The following is a 20,383-nucleotide window of genomic DNA, read 5'->3' on the forward strand; positions in this document are numbered from 1 at the left end:
GCACCAGCACCAGCGGCTCCACCAGCCCGACAGCCGGAGGGGCTGGGCAGGCTGGCAGCAGCCATCTGCCAGAGCCTGCTTGGAAACTGGACCCACAGCCGAACTGGGAGGAGCGAGGCCCAACAGGACATTTTTCAGCCAGGCTTGAGAGAAAGATGCAAAAAATTGGTACAAGAGTCTCCTTTCTCTTTCAGGTACTGGTAGCGAGAAGCAACACGCTACCGAAAGGGCTCCCTTTGGTGGGGTGCATTCCTGCTGCCCACCCCCCAGAAGGGAACCCCGTTTGTAAGATCTCATTTTGTGGATGTTTCTTTGCGCTGTCTGTCCTGGCAGCCGGAGCCCAGGGAAGTGCAACTGAGTCCCCAGCCTCAGTTTCCCCCTTCACAGCACGAGCTACTGGTCTCAGGCTTCCCACAGGGACCAGCTGTGCAGGCGGTGGTGCCACACGAGTACCAGCTCCTGGTGGGTCCCAGCCACCAGCTCAGCTTGGACACCAAGAGCATGGCCTGGGCAGCCTGGGGTGGCACAGCGGGGGCTGCTCTGCTGCGGAGGGGGGAGCCCAAAGCCAATTCTTTACTCAGCAAAAAATAAACACCACCACCCCCAAACCCCTTAAACAATACAAATCTGTTTTAATGAGAGTGGGAACCATAAAATAGTGAACAGGTTGCCTATATTAAAAATTACGTTAATAAATTTAAGACTACAATGTAAAAAACCCACCCCCCAAAGCCCAGGAGGAAGGAACATGGCTCACCTGCGCTGAAACGCGGGCACTGATGCCAGCGCGGCAGCTCCTGGAAACACTGGCCCCAGCAGAGGTGGTTCTTTGGCCAACACACCCATTTGCAGGCTCGTGCATCTTCTGCATCCCCTCCTCAGCCTCTTCCCAGCGGCTGGCAGCGAGGCCGAGCTGCGGAGCATCACACAGTCCCACCAACACTACGCTGGCAGCACCACGAGGCTTCGGGGGTCGCAAGTGGTGGCCAAACTCCTTCCTCCCTGCGCCTGCCGTTTGCAAGGGCCACGAGGGCTTCAGGCTCCCTTAGTGTTCCATGCCGAAGGCTTGCAGGGAGCAGAGGATTTCTGTGTGTGTTCCGACTGCTGGGCTCTGGGGCAGGACAGCAGCTGAGCCCACCAGCGCTGAAGCCAGCGCTCCCCTCTACCCCTGCCGCCTGCTGCGGGGCGCAGCTCTGCACCTACAAGCACCAACCTTTTTCCACCTGCATTCCAACATCCGCAGCATGGTGCCGGCAACTAGAAAACATGGCATTGCAGACAACGTTCTTCTCTCTGTTACCGCTCCAAGGAACCTTCTACCACTCCGACTTCTTTCCGCGGCAGCCAGAGGAATGGGGGCTCTGCTTCATTCCTGCACTGATGTCCCCACACATCCCAGATCTGTCTTTAGAGGAGCAGAGTGTGGCACGCAGCCTGGGAACTGCAGCCCCAGCCCGGGTGACCACTAGCCAGCTCGGCACATCCCTGCGATGCAGCTCTTGCTGGTGGCGAGGGAGAAGAGCAGCAAACCCCCGGCAGATCGGGTCGCTGCACAGAGCGCACAGGCAGCCCCTGCATGTGGTCCAGGAGGATGGGGTCGGTTTGGGGCATGTAGGAAGCCAGCGCATAGCTGGTTTCTTACCTGAGGAGAGCACCAACAGCCGAGAGATGAGGAACAGAGCTGGCTTTTGATGTTAAAGGAGGTAGCAGTGGTCAGGAGCGCGGGTTACAGAAGCATTCTGTCATTAGCAAGGGGCTGCTGCACAGCCCGGCCTCCGCTCTGCCCCGGCAGTGATGGAGGGAACAAAACCACCTGGTCCCAGTTTCCCTCATCAGAGCTATGGTTAGGCTGGTTAAAAAAAAAGTGAGAAATAACGTATTTGACATCCAGCTCTGGCCTCTGCTGCCTGCTCAGGCTTTTACTGACCCATCCCACCCATGCAGCCACCCCACGGGCAGAACATGCCTGCTCAGGTAGGTCTGCCTGGCCCAGGACACGCAGTGCAGCGCGCTACTGCATCTGTACCGCCCCAGCAACTCTCGCCCTCCACTTTGCACACTGACCCCTCCGTACAAAGCTGTTGAGCAAATGCAGACACGCTGGGAGACGGTGCCACAGGTAACTCTGCAAGTAATGCCAGACACTATGAATAACGAAACAACTGCAGCCATGGCCTCGCTAATGGCTCTGGACACCCGCTAGTCCAATCATGTGGATCAAGTCACCCCAGCAGTACCTGCCGGTGTTGGGTGGTGAGGGTCTGGCAGCAGGGGGCTGCAGGGGTGGCTTCTGTGAGAAGACACCAGGAGCTGCCCTCATGTTGGGCAGAGACAGTCCACCCCGCTCCAGGACGGAGCCACCGCTGGCCAAGGCAGAGCCCATCGGCGACAGCAGCAGCCACCTGGATAATGTATTTAAGGAGAAAAAAACCTGCAGAAGCACAGCTGGGAGGAAGGAGAGAGAATACGTGAGAAACCACTATAGAGACACCAAGGGCAGTGGGCAGGGAGAGCGAGGAGGCAGAAAAGTCAGGAGTAAGGTTGAGCTCAGGAAGGGAGGCGTGGGGCGAAAAAGGTGGGTTTAGATTTGTTTTTATGCCTCATTATCCTGCTGTTTCATTGGCAATAAATTAATTTCCCCAAGTCGAGTTCGTTTTGCCCACGATAGTAACAGGTAAGTGACACCCCTGTCCTTACCTCGACCCACAAGCTTGCCATTCTATTTCCTCCCCATCCTGTTGATGGTGGAGTGCCAGAGCACCTCAGCGAGCACCTGGCCATGGTCAACCCCCCCACTACTTTGACCAAACCAAGGGTCAGCGCTGGCATTTGCAAGACCACAGGCTTTCCACCACTTAACCTTGTTCCCATCAAGCAGCATGTTCCAGAATGTCCACAGCCACTGTAATAAAAATGCCAACACTCCCACTGCATTAAACCATACAACACCTCTATTTAGGGCTAAAGACCTTGCTGGCATCTAATTAACACACAGAACTTGCAATTTATTGCACAGCAAGGCTGCAACACAACCAGGTACACCACGGCATCAATTCTTATGCCAGCTCTCTGAACAGCCTGGCCCCAAGCTGCACCAGGGAACGGCAGTGACCGAGAGCAGCTCAACGCCCGCAGCGCTCCCCGCACTGCCCAGCCGTCCCGCACAGCCCTCCTCCAACAGCAACAGCCACAAAGGGAATCAGCTGCAACATCGTGCTTACTATAGCTCCTTAATATTTGTTTTCAATGCTTTAATAAGCTTCCTCCTGTTAAAAGGGCACTGCTACTCCCACGAGACCAACAAGACATGTTTGGGCAGCTCAGGTTGTCCAAGGCGCATGTAGAATAAGGTATAAATCCAAGCTAACCTAATGGGAATTCACAGCAGTGAGGGTCTGCCACAATTTAATGGCAGCTTTCTGCTTGCTCTCCCTCAACCCACCACAGCAATACCAGTTCCACGGTAACATTAATAACAACTCATATATGTGTCTATTTCTGTGTACTTTGTTTCACCTTTCCTGTAATTTACACAAAGCCCTTCAAGCCTTATTTCATCAAGGCAGAGTTTACCCCCTGAGTTTTGGTAATTACACAACAGATTTGATACAGATTTTCCACTAATGGAGCCAAAACGTGAGTATGCCGTGTCCCCTGGGTCTGTGGATACCGTGCCTGCCCTGCACTGGTATCGGTCCTGCAGGCGGGGAGGTGTCGCAGCTGACAAAAGAGGTTTCCTGTCACATCATTGTGAACCGAAATGCTTAAGTTCAAATGCAGCGTGCAAGACAGAGCAGCTCATCTGTGAAGTCAAGCTCAAGAATATTCCCATCACTACTGATAAAGGCTTTATGATCACTTTATTTAAAACATATTAGCTTGGATTTTGCCAAAATAATTTACACAGTAGAAGTATCCCACACAGGGAGAAATGATATAACTGTGCCTGATGTCTGGAGTATTTCACAGCGGACACTTCCCCACACTTCAGTGTGAGATTTGGTAAGTACCTGCTACAGGTACAGATAGCTGCATCCCAAATGCACTCACCACAACTTCTTTGCTAAGAAGGTACCAAGAAACAAGGCTCTGCTTCTAGCCCATTAAGGCTATTTCCCTGCTAGGCATGACCAAAAAGCCTGGCTAATTTAAAAGGGCTCTTTGCAACCAAGAGCCACCATATCCCTGAAGGCAGAAAGGGTGCAAGGACTCCCCCCAAAAAAATCCCCAAAGGCAGCGGGGTTTGTGGTCAACACGTGAAGGCAAAGGTACTTGAGCAGTGAGCACTGGCCCTGCAGAGAGCTAAGCTGTTTCCAGCCTCCCGCCGTGATCAGGACAGACTGGCCACTGTCACTATCAATCCGTCCCTCCCCAGCAACGGCAGCGCAGCCAGCCTCCGATTTATCTTTCCGTGCTGTCTTATGGTGCAAACAAGTTCTCACTCTTCCAGTTTAATGAACATGTTCCTTGGGTGTTTGGTCTTCAGAGCCTCCCCGGAAAGCCTGCAGCAGCCTGGGATCAGAGCAGAGCGCTGCCCCCACCGCTGCTGGTGGTGGGCTCAGAGGGCGGCTGTGTTGGGCTCCCAACAGCCAGCAGGACTCTTCTTTCACATAAAAAAATAGTTATAAACCCCACCCCCACCCCCTTCCCTTAAGAAGCAGTTCGGCTCAGCCCAACACTGACACCCCAGAGCTGGTGACAGTGAACGTGTCCATAAATGAATGTCCTGTGCTACAGCTTTCACCTCATCCCAGTCGTCCTTGAGGGAGATGCTCTTCATCCTCAGGCAGGGAGGGACTCGCCAGCCATGAGCTGCACCCCAGACTCTTCGGGAGCTCATCATGAACCAGGCAGAGCACTCCTTGTGTTTCACCCTCCTCAGGGAACGTACATACTTCCTATGGCCAGGCTGGAGCGTTTCAACAATGCAGAGACGACAACACACCCAGGCACTACCATGGCTGTCTCTGCTCACAGTCATGTCTTGCTCAGCTTCACAGAACAAGTCTTGCTATCCAAGAAGCTGGTCACCAAGTTGCCCCATCTTCTTAGCACAGCGCTGAGGCCCAGCAGTATTCCTAGATAAAAGACTTGGCCATGCTTACCATATGATCAACTCCACACGCAACATCCACCACCTCACCGGGTACAGTCACCTGGATCAGACACAAGAGAGAGGATTACTTCAAGCTGGTGCTTTGCACCTGGTGTTTGCTATTTCTCATCCTCCTCCTGCTTAACACGCCAGCTGGTTTCACAGGGACTTGCACCAGTGGAAGTGCCATCTTGAAACCCAGAGGAAGCAAGATCCAGCACCAGACGTGCTTGTGCGTTGAGCTGTGAAGTATTCCCCTTCTCCCTTCACAGCACACAAACCTTTGGAAGGACAGACAGCGAGGAGACTGTAGCCTCAGCCCATCTGTTCAGCAGCAGAAAAGCACGACCGAACGGAGCATAATCCAGGCAGGGGAAGAGGACCTGCCCAGGCACCACAAGGATTTGCCTCTTCTCTCATCAGCAAGGACTAGAACAAGGCAAAAGCTCAACTCAGCCTACGGCAGTTTTCACTTGGATGCTAAGCAGGCCCAGCTCACTCACCAGTATGGTTATAGCTCTTTCACTTAGAGCTGACTTCCAACTCACGGGAAGCAGAGGCTACAAACACAAGTTTTTCCTTAGAGCTAAGGGAGAGGCGAGATGGCTAGTTCTAGGGCAGGAGGTCATAGGCAAGCAAACTGCCCTTGCTTTGGTACCATGCCGTAGGAGTGTCAGACAGGAGTTGGCTGCTTGAGGGAACACAACCCTCAGCATCCACACTCCAGGAAACCTGGACGTGCCATGCTTGGTGAAATCAGAAACCCCACTCTGCCACAGCGGCGTGGTTTTAGGCAAATGCTCCAGGGTTGGTTTTTTTTTTTTTTTTTTTTTTGTTCATTTTTACAGGAAGGAAAAAGCATGCTACAGAAACACATCCACTGCAAGTTCAGACACATGGAAAGGGACTCCTGGGTGGTCCAACTGATTGCCTCCCTCCTCTCCTACTTGGCCTTCATGGAGACTGGGAACATCTGTTAGGCTGAGTGCTGAACTCCAGAGCCAAAGACTCCTCTACACCCCCAGAGTCTGGCTCTCAGAGCCATCAGAGAAGGGTGTGGAACTGGAAACGTTGCGAAACAGCTATGAAAACAGTTCAGTGGCTAAGGATCTCCTGTAAGTACAGTCAGTCCAGTGACCCACCACCATAGCTGCTTGACTTGGAAGAGGAGCAGGGGAAGGAAGCCCACTGCTATGTGGACCTGCTGCTACTATAGTCTGACCACCACGACCAAAACGTTCACCTAATTTAGATGTGTAATGTAAGGGTTTTGGGTCACAGACAGCCAATACCAGCGGTTTTCTTTGCAGCATGTACAAAAATGAAATGCAAGTTAGAAGGGGAGGGAAAAGGCAGCAAGGGCCAGCAGGTAGAAGACTCTGGACAGGAGGAAGATTAGTTCAGATGTGATGGCACAGCACCAGATGTTGCTCTGGGATCTGAAATTGATACTGAAATAGCAGATAAAAACATTTACTGAAGACCTCCCTTTCTAAAGCAGGCTATGCAAGGACCTCTGGAAAACAAAGCAGTTCTATAGTCATCTTAGGCTTCCATTTCTTTCAGAATTGATCGAGAGAACTACATAGCAAATGATGTTTCTTGCTCTCAGAATAACAGACCATCTAAAGAATATACTCTTGGCCTTAATACTACCATCCTTACCCTCCAGGGGAAATACTGGTCTTCCATTCTTCCAATTCCCAGGCAGCCTCTTAGATTCTTGCCCCATACAAACAGTTCTCCTCTGTCTATACAAAATGAAAAAAAAAAAAAATAGGGCAGACTCATTAAAAAGGAAGAATTCTATTTGTGATGCTGACAAGTGTGGCTACAGTGCTTCTGGGAGTATAAAGGTTTACACACGCAATGCAAAAGCCATTGAGTTTAAGTCCAAGTACAATAAATGTACTTGTGCTTGAGGAAAACAGTGCCTAATGAGCAAGACAAGCAGCAAGTTCTGGGCACAAGTCTTTGCTTCCCCCTCTTATAGCTCCTGCTTTGGAATTTTCTTCAAAGAAAGGGTGCAACAGAAGAGATTCCAGGGAATCATTTGTGGTGAATAATTTGTGCTGGAAGTTAAGACAATTACAGCTGACCCACACCAGCTGACCCACACCAGCTATCAGCACAGCAAACCAGGTAAGCAAGTCAGATCTGTCCCAAGCCATCACCTGGGGACTGGTTAGGCAGCTGCCTGACAGAAGTGACCTTCTGGGGAAAAGAAAAAACTTGCGTTCAACAGAGTCAGAGAGTTTTAATCTCCTCAGCAAAACATGCAGATCCCCAAAGTGTTCAGATCAGCCCCACAGCACAGACAACCAAAACATGATCTGTAACACAAGTACAATTTAACCAGAATACGGTCAAGCACCCTGTAACTGACAGTGTCACACATATCGCTTCCCCAAGAGATATCGAGCACTTTGGCACCTGGCACTTTTCATTAGTAAACTATTACTTTCACTACCAAGCACAAGGTTTTTCTGTGCTGCTGCCCTCTGCTGCCCATTTTCAAGTGACTCTAATATTCAAAACTTCCCTTAAAGGCTGGTATCAAGTACAGGGTGCGTGTACCGGAGTGTCATACCCCTGGACGTTACATGTGTAGGTCTTCCCACCTCAGATAGCTAACTCGGTTGGGTCAGAAGAGCCAAGAAACCCTGACATCTAGCTCCAATTTAGACTCAGTTTTAGTTTGTTCATTTATCACATAAATTCCTGCTGCTTCTAAAGGGAAACTGACTGACTCTGTACAAGGAAATGAGAAAAAAAAACCTTCCCAGGTTTCCTGTCTGAGAGAAATTTTTTGCTTGCTTAGAAGAATAACACTTTCTTAACTAAAGTCAGTGCAGTATCTATGTTAGAAACCATGCTGACACCTGTAAATGTGCTGCCTGCCCCTCCTGTTTGCATTCCAATGTGCTTTAAGTTTAAAGATAGATGGGTGCTTTGTTTTTCTTTTAACTGCCAATAATATGGCAACGTGACTTCTCCATGACAGTAGGACTAGAAACTTACTTGTAAGCGCCGCAAACTGGCTGAGTCCACAGCGAACGTGAGCAACACGGATGTCCGGACTGAAGTCTGACCAGCCAAAAAGGCTGGGTGGGATCATCTCTGGCACTGCTGTCTCTATTAGGTTTGGTCCTTTCCCAAGAATTCCATATCCCCAGACAAAAACATTTCCTTCTTCTGTATTACAATAAGAACACATTCAGTAAGAAAGTCTGTGCTTGTGAAATTCATGCCATAACCAAAAGTTAATCTGACCCAAAGGAGTATTTTTCCTTTCTCCCAGAGCAGTCCAGCACCTTTTGATTATTTAAAATTTGCAAACAATGCATTCCCATCCAAAATACCTTAATTTTTCCTAAGCTATGCAAGCAGATCAAGCTTCACAGGCAAAACTTTCATGAGGAAATAATGCCAGCACAGTCTGGATCAAAACTTCAGCTTACTGACTGATGGGACAGAGGTTGAGTGTTTTATTATCACTGCTTTTTCCTTTGAAGTGTGGCCAAACCAGCAGTAGGCTAGTCACTCTGCCTGGCACTCTGCCTTAAACTGGGTGCCTGGGAAAGGCTGCAGTTGGACAGCGTAAGAGTAAGTTGCTGTGTCTGCTAGCTCTGCTCCCTTCACACTAGAAGCTCAAATGTCTTGTCATCACACCTATGAACACCCTCCTTCAGATGATCCTTCATGAAAGTAGCACAATCCTCTCCCTCCTTCATCTACTCAGTGACTTTCAAGCTGTACTCCCCCGGCCACTGCCAAGCCAAAGCAGCATTCACTAGAGAAGCCTGCTGCAGAGTTTCAGTGTTCTCAGAACTCCACTCTCCAACCTAGTTTATCAGGATTTATTTACATGTCAGATTTATATTGAGTCTGAAGGGCTCTTCTTTCTCTCAACTGTTGCCTTACTTCCTCCCTATATCCATCTTCGTTATAGGCCACACGTCCCATGTGATCAGCAAACAAGATGAACAACAAGCAGCAACCATGCTCTTGTTCCAGTTTGCATGAGTGCTTACTGGAGACACACTGGAAGCAATGCTTTACAGCTAGTGAAAATAACTCCCCTGGTACATTAAGTCACAGCTTTCTCAGTCTCCCGGCCTTCCTCGTAACAGACAGTACTCTCCTGTTTCCAGTAAACAAGATGCTGGCTCCACGATGTTACAATTCACCTACTGCTTGGCCTTGCACTAAAGAGAATGACTGTAAAAGCCAACTCACCTGTTAGCACAATATTGCCAGTCCCTCCACATGCAGCCTCCTTTATCTTCCCAATCTTGAATGGCAAATGTCTGGGAACGTTCACCTGTACCAGGTTGTAAGAGTTGTTAGACACAAGGTAAACTGTGAACTAGACACATTTTTAACTTCTGCTCTGGTTCTGGTGAGAGCTTACATACATTGAATTCCTGATACAGACAACCTTTACTGCCCGAATAACACAATGAATGCACGTCCCAAGCTGACAAAAACTACATGAAATTCATTTAGGGTTGAGTGTGAGGACAAAGTGGAGAAAGTTACCCACTGGAAAGCTTACAGGCATGGCAACAAAGCTGGGATTGCTTAACATCTGCTTATATCCCTGGCTTTCTAAGTCAGACACAATGGGAAAGTCAATAGGCAAGCACATTTGCAAGTTTTCACAAGGACAAGATGACTAAAATTTGGTCTGCAGTGGCATTTTTGAACATACTGGGGGTAAGAAAAACCACCACATTCTATTTAGTACAGTTTGACAAAACAGAACACTACAGTTTGTCATACGTAAACAGTGACCTCTGATCTCACAGATAATACCAACTCCGCTATTCCACAATTTCAGCTTTTAGATATATATTGTACGTAAAACTCCCACTTTGGCAAACATGCCATTCATCTGTTTCAGAACTCTCCGGTTTCCACCAAGCACCCAGTCAGGAAACTGCTACTCAACTTGGTCATTGTCTTCAGGCCTTACAAGTCTCAGTAATTAGCCCTGTGTTAAGGATACATCATCAGGAGAGGCATGGGAAACAAAGGTACTTATTTTGCTAAAGCCATACTAATGCAATTGTCTGCTCTCAGCCTTCTGCCAAGAATATCTTGAGTATTAATTAATTCCCTGACTCCATTTCCTACAATAACTGTGAGAGGAGAACATCTGCCTAATTACCTCAGTACTACAATGCTTAGTGTCAAGTCAGCACTATATTTTTGTCCCACATAAGTTTGCTCCAAAAAAACTTTTCTCTGTGAGACACTGGGATTTGTTTAGGACTCAGCTATAAACTTACTAAGGTTGTTTGTGAAAAATTTACCAACATCGAGGTTGGTTGGAAGGGACTTCCAAGGGTTATCTGGACTAGCACCATGCTCAAAGCAGGACCACTCAAATTCCAGATTGACCAGCCAAAAGACTAATTCTTGTCCTGAAGTCAGCACAAGCACTCAAACTGGATCTCAACTGGGTGCAAAGTCCACTGGATGGGGAAAGGAGAACACGGGGCGTACTCTTCCTTTATAACAGACTGAGGTGAGGTGACACAAGCCTTTGCCTATCAATAGCTGGGAAACATACTGTCCTAAAGCTATACAAACATTTCAGACAGATTGGGTTTGTAAGCATAGGTAAAACCAGCCTGCTAGCGGTGTTAGTTTATATTGATTTATACTGCTGTCAGAAGAACCGGAGCAGGAAGAAGTGTGTAATTTTTAACTCTGTGCAGCAGCTGAACCGAAACTTGTAAAAACATGCCCCCAGGCCAACTGACCTGTGTGGTTTCTGTGACAGATGCCAACTGCAAGTATTCTGAATTTCCCCAGCCAAAGACATCTCCTTCATCTGAAACAGCCAGACAACAGTCCCCATAGGAAGAGACCTGGATAATGTTTACTCCAGCAATGTCACCACGTAGCTTAGTTGGAACACTGGTGATGTTGTAGTGTCCAAGACCTGGAAGGAAAAAGGCAGAGAGATGATGAATTTTTTCCAGACATACTTTTAATGCCTACCCAGGACCATTTTGTCATGTTATAACCCAACCACCCACCCTCCAAAAGAAAGCTTTCTGTCCATATCTCTTTACTACCACCTTCAATGGCCAAGCAGCCATTAACACCAGTTCTACTACCCAAAGCTGCCTCTCAAGAGTACAAAACAACTTTACACAATCACACCTGGAAAACAGTTATCATCTCTCTTGTCTGCATGGACAGAGTTTGAGAGTAGTAACCAAGACCGGCAGATATTCTGACAAAGGTGAAGCTTCACAAACCAGCTGCACCCTGTCTTCTGCAAGGAGAGCCACGAGTGACAGCACACTCAAATCCACTCAGACAACAGCAAGTCAAGTGGCAAAAGAGGCTGGGAAGCAAACACTTCACGTGACAAACAACTGCCTAGAAAAAGAGGCCAGAATGCAGATGACAGGAACAAGACAGGCTACAGTACATCCACAGAAGAGAACCGTGGGAACAACCCAGCTTCATGAGCAGCAGAAGGACTAAACACTAAGAAGGATTGAGAGGAAGTTTTTTGACAGCAGAAGCCACCAGAAAAAGAGCACGGCCAAAGATCCCATGCCGAGACAGCTGTAGCTGCCAAAGGTCTCTGTCAGTTCAAAAGGAGCAAGCAGCAAAAGACCCTGAAACAAGAATTGGGAAGGCAAAGCCTGCACAGAACCAGGGAGCTAACCTTCCCATGCCACTTCCACATCCTCTCACAAGCTTTATAAAGCAGGCACATTCTCCTCAGACTGCACGCTTGGATCGCCAGCATGGCATCCTAAGGCTCCTCTAAAATTGAACTGATTTGTCTCAGTTTAGTTACACAAGAGTACACAGCTGGAAACGTACCAGCCCCTTTCTGTCCACGCATGCATGACAAATACACATCACAAGCTCTGAATTAGTACAGCTTGCTATCTTCATCAGTTCGCTGAAATGCAAGCTGAGCTGAGCTCCTACCTGTTTGTCCGTCAGCTCCCCATCCGCAGGCATAGACTGTACCTTTCTTAGTTCTAAACAGACTGTGGTCCTGCCCACACACAACCTGCACACAAGCAAAAAGTCAGAGCTGGTCAGGAAAGGTCACGTGTTCAGAATTGATTTAACCAAGCATTACTGGCAGACAAATTGAGCAATGAACCTCCATGATGCCCGTCAGCTCAGATTTTGACCCTTCTCTCCCGATCAAACGGCTCTACAGACAAAGAAGGCCAAGAACAGCATGATACAGCACAGAAAATAGCAGAGTTTTCTTTGTGGACAGTGATGCTGTAGTTGATTTGGTCTGAGATCCAAAACAAGGCCTAGTTAACAGAAAGCTCGATTCAGCAGTACAACACAATAAAACAGCAAAGAGTAAATAAGAGATCTCCCTTCCCAGAGTGCTACCACATGGATCTCACTGCCAGCTACAAACTGCTATTGATTCCTTGCCATGTAATCGTTCTAGGAACACATCTGTTCTCAAATTGACATTTATATTGAACTAGCAATCATGTCTGTCAAAGGCTTGGCATGAATTAAGTCTAAAATCTTCAAAAGCAGACATTAAAACTTACCCAAAGATTAAAGGGATTTAAACCACAAGTTTAGAGTGACTACCAAGAATATTAAGCACATAACTGCTGTCAAAGTACAAACAGGTACTGATTATTCAACCCCCTTGAAAAAAACCAAAATTATGAAAAATCCAAGCAGAAGTTTACAAGCCTAAATCAAAACATCATTAGGATGTACCACCACACACCCTCATCACATGGACCTAAATGAACGACCCTCGCTTTCCACAATACTGCAAGGAACAGGAGCAATGTCTGCCCACAGAGACCTGCTAGAGGAGCATAGGGATACTAGTAAACTGCTCCTGTGTCTAGAAATACAGCAGCCACGTGCACACTCAGTGGCGTTTATGCTGCTCCACAGTCCCTTGCTCTCCTAGAAACCTGCTCTAGGGAAACGCTGGCTGGTCCAAGTGAATATTCTCACAGCTCACTTTTGAAATGGGGAAGACAAAATTCAAATAGAGTAGCTCCCAATTGACAGAAAAGTGACAGAGCAGAACAAGAGCAAGGAATCAAGACAGGAAGAGATGAGGCATCAGAACAACCTCCCTGCCGTGCAGGTGTTACCTAGGAGCCAAGCAAACAAACGCTGCATTGGCACTGCCATCAAATTCTTCAGTAAGTTCAGACCCTGCCTTGCCAGTTACAACTGCTCTGCAGAGGCAGAGAGCAAAATGCCACCTTGTGCTTTTTATAAGCAACCAATATAGTAGATCGCTTTGTCATTTCAAAGAGCTTCAACTGAATGACTGGCATACTGATATTTTTTATTTTTCTCTCATTACAGAATCAGAGACTGGTTGAGTTTGGAAGGAACCTCAGAAAGTCACCTGGTCCGACCCCCCAGCTCAAGCAGGGCCACCTACAGGCAGTTGTTCAGGACTGTGTCCAGATGGCTTTTGAGTACCTCCAAGGAGGCAGACTCCACAGCCACTCTGGGCAACCTGTGTCCGTGCTCAGTCATGGTAAAAAAAAGCATTTCCTGGTGTTCAGAGGGAACCTCCGGTGTCTCAGTTTGTGCCCACTGCCTCTGAGCTTGGCTGTTCAGCCAGTTCTCAATCCACCTTCAGAATTCAGTTCAGATCCTCTTACCTGGACAACTCTGCTGTCAAACTCCTTCAGCTGATGAATTAGATGGCTTTCACTGGACACCACCAACCAACCACCGAGAAGAGAAAAGGCAACACACACAATTTCAGAGGACTACAACTGAAAAATGTGAAGGTAGACCTACCTTTACTGAAAGCCCCATTGCTATTATGAGAAGAGAGATTCTTTCACATGTTCTGTTATATATTCAAAGAGCATAGTTCCACTGTTAAATTACTGCACAAAGGAGGAAAGTAATTTTGCATTCTCTTATTTAAGAAGTTAAGAACCGGCACTTTTTAAATATAGCCTCTCGTGGGAATTAGGGGTGGAGGCAATCCTCAAACATGTTCCTTAGTCTAGAATGAGCACAGATACTAAGTAATACTGCAGCACCTATATAAACACTACACTTAAGTAGATTAACCAGATACTGCAGAGCACAAACAATGTTGTGTTAACATCCATGTCATTCTTTCACAAAAACAGGAATCCTGAACAATCCAATGACCAACTTCCACAAGAAAAAACCCAAAAAACAGCTACCCAAACTACAGCTATTTTCTTAAAACTCTGCAGGCCAATTCTTGTGGATCACAGAGAGAGCAATGAGATCTCTTCTAGGCCCTGCCAGAGAATCAGTAACTTTCAACATATTCCCCCTATCCACTTACATCACTACTATCTTACAGAGCGTTTTAAGAATATGCTTTGGTGTGGCCCACAAAAGCCCTGTAAAGGAAAGGCACTAGAGATTTAAAGGTAGTTACAGAACAGGGATCCAACAGAAGGATGCCTCTTTCATCTTTATGTGGCACTTCTAACACCTTCAGAAATAGCATTTGCACTCTGAGAGGCTAAAGGGAGAAAGAATGACTACTAACACCAATTACCTCAAGCAATTTACGAAGGCTACACCCTGTGAAAACTGTCACATGCTGACATCTTTCTGTCTTTTGTGAACGTGGTCAGAAGAGTGCTAGTGCCCAGCCTAGTTTAAAGCCAGGCTGTTTATATGATGTCTGCAGCATAAAAGCCTGCTCTCAGACACCTTAATCTTAAATGGCATCCTTATCCTACCAGATTTTTCCCACCTCCAGGCTTTTCTGTAGGGTTGTTTTCACAGAATTATGTTTTTAACATTATGGAAGTTCAGGATCTCTGGATTCTCACCTGTAAATTTCATCTTCAACAACCTTCCGGCCACACTGTCCATAAGCATTGTTCCCCATTGTGAAAACTGCAAAACAATGATGAAATGCACTAGGTTTATTACTGTCCAATCCCCTGAAAGCATCATTGCAGGTACACAAAATATTTTCATGCAGTCCTCTGCACAAGAGAAGGACTTTAAGTGACTGAATCCATTTTCGTCAACAACATCCTGGCGATATTGTTGCAGGCACAGTAGAGGTACCTGGAGCCCATTGGCTGTTTTTCAGTAATTGCCTAGTTCATCCTGCTGTTGCCAAGGAGACTCAGAAATAGATCAGTGCTCCCACAGGAGCGTTAAATCAACCAACCAACCAGCTCACCCACTGACAAGCAGCACTGGATCGCTCAGCACAGCACTGAAGCCATTGCACCAGAGAATTCCCAGAGACGTGGAGAGCCAATTCACAAACAGGATCTTCTATATAAAGACCTACTAATTAATTGCTTTTATAAATGTAGTACTCTGGGGCTTCAAGGGGAAAGTAACACAGGAGTATTGGCATAGCCATCCAAAACAGAGTTCAAAAACATATCTGACTGAACAAGACAAACAGGCTACACTTCAGTGAGGCCTGAGGCTAGATAAACAAACCATATTTTGCAACACTTGTAGTGAAAAAGCTTCCAACACATTTACAGCTTGAGCCAAGCAGAGCTCAACACACTGTTATCAGCTCAGGGCTCTCCCTCCCAGCAGCAATCCCACAAAGGCTAACAGCTATCCGCGTTGCGTTTACAGTGCGGACAGCCCATCTGGGGTCTGGTTCTAAAGGGCAGAAGACAATTTTTTTTCAGAGTTTTTAATAAAAGCATAGTCAGGCATCTCCTGTCACCAGCACAAGCCATACTATACCTCCTTCACTATCTGTCAGGATCAGGGAATGGGCTCTCCCGCAGGACACCTGCAAGACTCGAGTCTGCTGCGGCTTCTCCAGTGGTAATGGAATTGGAGATGGTTCCAAGACATACTCATAGCCCTTAGCTTAAAGAAGACAGAAATTTAAAATGTCACTAGCTTCCACAAAGCAAATTCATCATACATTTGCCCACCCTGCTGAACACACACACACTCTCCTATTTTGTTACAAAAGCAGATATATTTTAGAAAGCCAAGAAACTAATCAAAGTAAAAGACTGACTGGGATTCATCAGGGCAGGGATGGATGAAGACAATAATGACTGCCTAATCAAAAGTCTACCACACCTAGAGGCTGAATGTTAAGGCTTTGAGTGGCCAGAACTGAGAAACTGAGGCTTTCAGCTGTATGTTCAACCACTTTGGCAAGTAAGGCTGGATTACCAGAGAGCTTAACACCAAGACAAACTTGTGCAACTGGGGATATTGCAAACAAGGTACAACGGCAGCAATCAGAAAAAGACAGCACAGAAGGTGAACAAAAAAAAAAATATCATAGGGCTTCATATTTAAAAAAGAGTAGATTAAAGGACCTTTCAGAAAAGAGGAATGCAAGAAATGTTAGCTAGCCTGGCTCCACAGGGGATAAGAGATCTAATGCTTACGAAAGAAAATGACATGCTGTACTAGAAAAAGAAGTTTTAGTAACTTGAGGAATATGTAATCAGTTACAGTCCACTGGGGGGAAAAAATGGAAAAAAAAAAAAGAACAGCAAAACATAAATCAGTACTAGGGAAAAGGTTAAGGGGAGATAAAAAGCTTTGATATCAAAGAAAGCCACTGTAACAAGTGAAACCAAATCCCACAGGACACGAAGCAGCATTCTGCTTACATGTAGCAGTGTTTTAACTAGTTCTCACTACCTTCAATTAAAAAAATAAAACAAAGAGAAAATCTACACATACCCTTTTACAGTAAGGCACTACTTGATGTGAGGATGGGCATGACAACAGGCTGTTTACAAATGGACAGAGCCTGCCACGCAGTACAGCAGGAACAGAAAGGCAGCAAAGTTTGTATCTACCTAACAAGACATGGAAGTCACAAAGCAAAAACCTTTTCCTCCCTCTGTTCCTTCCAGCAGAGGGACACAAGCTACTGGGATCTGTAGTAATCATCACTGATATCTGAGAGATTTTGGAGAAAAGAGGCAATGAGATGGCTAAGGAAGAGGAGGGTAGAATATTAGTAGTTTAGCTGAGAAACAGCTGAAGTTAGAGCATGAAATACAATTATCCAAAAGCCAGGTTGCGAATTCCCCTGGAAAAGCAGCATATACAGGGACATGGTGCTGGAACTAGTAGGTACCACAGTAAGTCTGTAAAACTGAGTAACGAGCAGCGCATCCAACAGCAAGCTTGCTCGTGGGAAGTTAAATACAGAGCAGTGGCGATCCCACTGATCTGCACCATGCTTTCAACAGATCCTACCAAACACTGAAGACTCTTACTTAGAAGGGCTTGAACTGCAAAACTATTTAACCTATCTCTGGATTCTCCAGAAAAAATAATCAGCAGGTCAGGTGAAAAATGAGAAAAATCACAGGACACTCCTAAGACATGAGCACACGCTGAACTAAGACAGAGTAAGAGCTGAAACCTTTAAAAGCAGAAGTGAGTGGAGGCTTCTGTGTACCCTTCGTTTTGCAGCTACTGTTGAGGCACACACACTTGCTACGTGCACACACTCTTGGAAATCGATCCAGTATGCCAGTAGCAACGCACAACAGCAGCACCACTGTAAACTTCAGCATTCTGCACAGTAGCTGCAATTTTCTTTTGTTTCTCCACAAAGTTTAATCTTTTGCCCAATCTGATGCGCCACACCTTAACAGATTATGCTCTTATACGCTATAAAGAGAAAACCTACTTTTACCATGGTTTTCCCCCCACTGTTTACGGGGGAACATTTTCTAACAGTTAGAGACAGCCATTCTATAAGGGAAACAAGTCTGTACTTTTCATATCTTCTTAGGTGGAAGGTGGCAATGTTCTGCACAGAAATCATCATCTTAAATGTATGTGAGAGCTCGGTACATGACAGAATGACTGAATAACATGGTTTTCCTTCAAAATGCATTCTGGTATTAAAATAAAAAAACTCTAAAGCTTCACAAAAAAAATCCACTAACTGTATAAAAAGATCCCTGCAGGAAAGGAAATTAGTTCATGGGTGCAAGGGCAACAGAAGCAGCAAACCATCTTGCCAATTCTGTTTTATTAACTAGTCCACTACATTGTCTACTATCAAAGTACAGAGATTCAAAACAACAACTTAATCAACACACACACACTTCTGCAGAATAAATACTTAATTTTAGTTACATCCAGACAAGAATGGAAGTGCAGGGCATAGAACTGGTGCATACCTTGATCAGTTACAAAGCACACAAAAACACAGCGAAGTCCCCAAAAAAGATCTCTTAAAAAAAAAAAAAAGCAGAGCCCCACACCCTGCACCAAAGCCTCCTGGGCATTCTACATGCCTTCTAACAAGATTCCCACATCACATGTATCCTGTAGTGCCGCCCTGTAAGTCTTTAAAACAGTTCAATCCTTACTTTGATCTCTTCTGCTTCTCTGGAACCCAAGCTGGGAATCCTTGTTCAGCCCCATGCCCCACACTTTGATGATGTCCGCGGTCTTAGAGGACAGCAGTGTGAATCCATAACCGCAGGCAGCAGAAGATATCTTTGAAGACAAAGAAGAACCACACCATTCAGTTATAAACTATGGCTCAGAAAAACAAGTTTCACCCCATGCCATTTGCTCATCATCATTCATCGTTCGTTAACCTACATCAAAATACAGTTCAAATTCATGGTATATATGGTTCTTTGCAAAAATTATCAGAAACACTTGTCAGTGATAAGCACAATGGCGTAAACTCAAGTCCAACAGTACCACTTCAACGTTTTGTTTTTGTGTGCATGCATCTTTATTTTTGCATTTTGGACCCATTCAAACACAATAGGAAGATTTATTGGCTGACACTCAGCAGCAGTAGATGAAAAAATCCACCTGAAACACAAAGAGATATTAAGAGAATAACATTCCCCTGTTTTACTTCTTTTGCCAAAAAAAAGCCAGCATAAAACTCCAGCCTTCTTTGCACTGGGCAGCAGAGCACGAGGACTGTAACAGGCAGGCAAAAGGACATGATTTGCAACACAAGCCTCTCGCTTCAAGAATAGCTGTGAAAGCCACTGAAAAAGGAGGCCCATTTTCTCTGATAAATATTGTTCACACTCCTGCTTTCTTAATTAAGCCTCTGACAAAAAACCCAATTATTTTCCAAATTGCACGGTACTGCAGTTATACCAAAACCCATCCTGATTGATATCGCTATATCAATTAAAAAGAAAAATCACGGCAAAGTCTTTAAACCAGGTTACTTGAGGCCTTCCAGGGCTGAGGGAAGGCTCCGGCCCAGCCCGAGGGGCCCGGCAGCGCCGCCATCCCCCGCCCGGCTCAGCCCGCCTCGGCCCACCTTGGCCGCCGTCTCCAGCCGGTAGGGGGTGGGCTGGATCCGCCGCCGCTTCTTCCAGCCCGCGTCCGGCTTCACGAAGCTGGGGACGCCCAGGGCGCCCGAGTAGCAGAAGCCCCAGACGAAGACGCGATCCTTCCGCTCGGCCGCCTTCCCCGCGTACTGGAACACCGGGGCGGCCTCCTCGGCCTCCCTCAGCTGCCGGGTGCTCTGTGGGCCAGCCGGACGGGCCAGGGCCCTGCGGAGGGCCGGGGGCGGCCGCCGCGCTGCCCTCAGCGCTGCCCGCCGCGCCGCCCACATCGCCGCCGCTCGCCCTCCCCCCTCAGGCCGCCGCCATCTTGCCGACCTCTCACCCGCGACCCCGCGCGGGGGGCGGGGCCCGGCTCCCTCTGCGCGCATGCGCCCGGCCGGCGTCACGTGCGACGCTCCTCTCTTAAAGGGGCTGTGCCGCCCCACAGGGGTGGGTCCGACTCGCGCCCAGGCGTCTGTCTTAAAGGGGCTATGTCACCATCGCAGGGGGTGGGCCCGGCCCGGCCCGACCCCGCCCAGACCTATATCTAAATCTAGATCTAGGTATAAATCCAAACCCAGATCCAGGCCTACAGCCAGACCCGAATTCAAACCCAGACCCAAATGTAGACCCTGACCCAGACCCAAATGGAGATCCAGACCCAAATCCAAGCCCAGACCCAGACCTTGACCCAGACCCAGAACCAAATGGAGACCCAGACCCAGACCCTGATCCAGATCCAAATGGAGACCCAGACCCAAATCCAAGCCCAGACCCAGACCTTGACCCAGAGCCAAATGGAGACCCAGACCCAAATGGAGACCCTGACACAGCCTGGCAGCCCCAGGGGCCCTGCCGCCGGCCCCAGACCCCTCACACCCAGCTGCCATTTTGGGGCAGCCACCCTGCCCCATGGCTCCTACCCCACCTGGCAGACACCATGTCCCACATCCCAGCCCGGTTTCCCCTAGGAGGGGTGAAGCAGCCGCCTCCTGGGGGGAAG

The 20,383-nt window shown here is 47.4% G+C and overlaps 1 protein-coding gene across 1 annotated transcript; it reads right to left on the reverse strand.

The window, feature by feature from the left end:
- Positions 1-3,841: 3,841 nt before the first annotated feature.
- On the reverse strand, positions 3,842-20,371 carry RCC1L (RCC1 like). The gene is made up of 11 exons (XM_080365095.1): positions 19,374-20,371; positions 18,445-18,574; positions 15,821-15,949; positions 14,926-14,992; positions 13,756-13,807; positions 12,062-12,146; positions 10,867-11,048; positions 9,335-9,419; positions 8,117-8,290; positions 6,761-6,846; positions 3,842-5,156 (listed from the first exon to the last, which is right to left on the reverse strand). Exons 1-11 carry the CDS (start codon positions 19,767-19,769, stop codon positions 5,079-5,081), a joined length of 1,464 nt encoding a protein of 487 aa, XP_080221221.1. The 5' UTR covers positions 19,770-20,371; the 3' UTR covers positions 3,842-5,078.
- Positions 20,372-20,383: the final 12 nt, after the last annotated feature.

The sequence above is a fragment of the Falco punctatus genome, assembly GCF_963210335.1.
Source record: "Falco punctatus genome assembly, chromosome: 1".
NCBI lineage: Eukaryota > Metazoa > Chordata > Aves > Falconiformes > Falconidae > Falco > Falco punctatus.

Excerpts from the sequence above, each read along its gene's own strand:
- RCC1L (XM_080365095.1), bottom strand. The coding sequence starts at position 19,769 with ATGCGCGCAGAGGGAGCCGGGCCCCGCCCCCCGCGCGGGGTCGCGGGT. Across the intron at positions 9,420-10,866 it reads CTGTCACAGAAACCACACAG|GTGAACGTTCCCAGACATTT; the intron begins GTCAGTTGGCCT and ends AACCTGGTACAG. Across the intron at positions 8,291-9,334 it reads TGGCAATATTGTGCTAACAG|AAGAAGGAAATGTTTTTGTC; the intron begins GTGAGTTGGCTT and ends ATTGTAATACAG.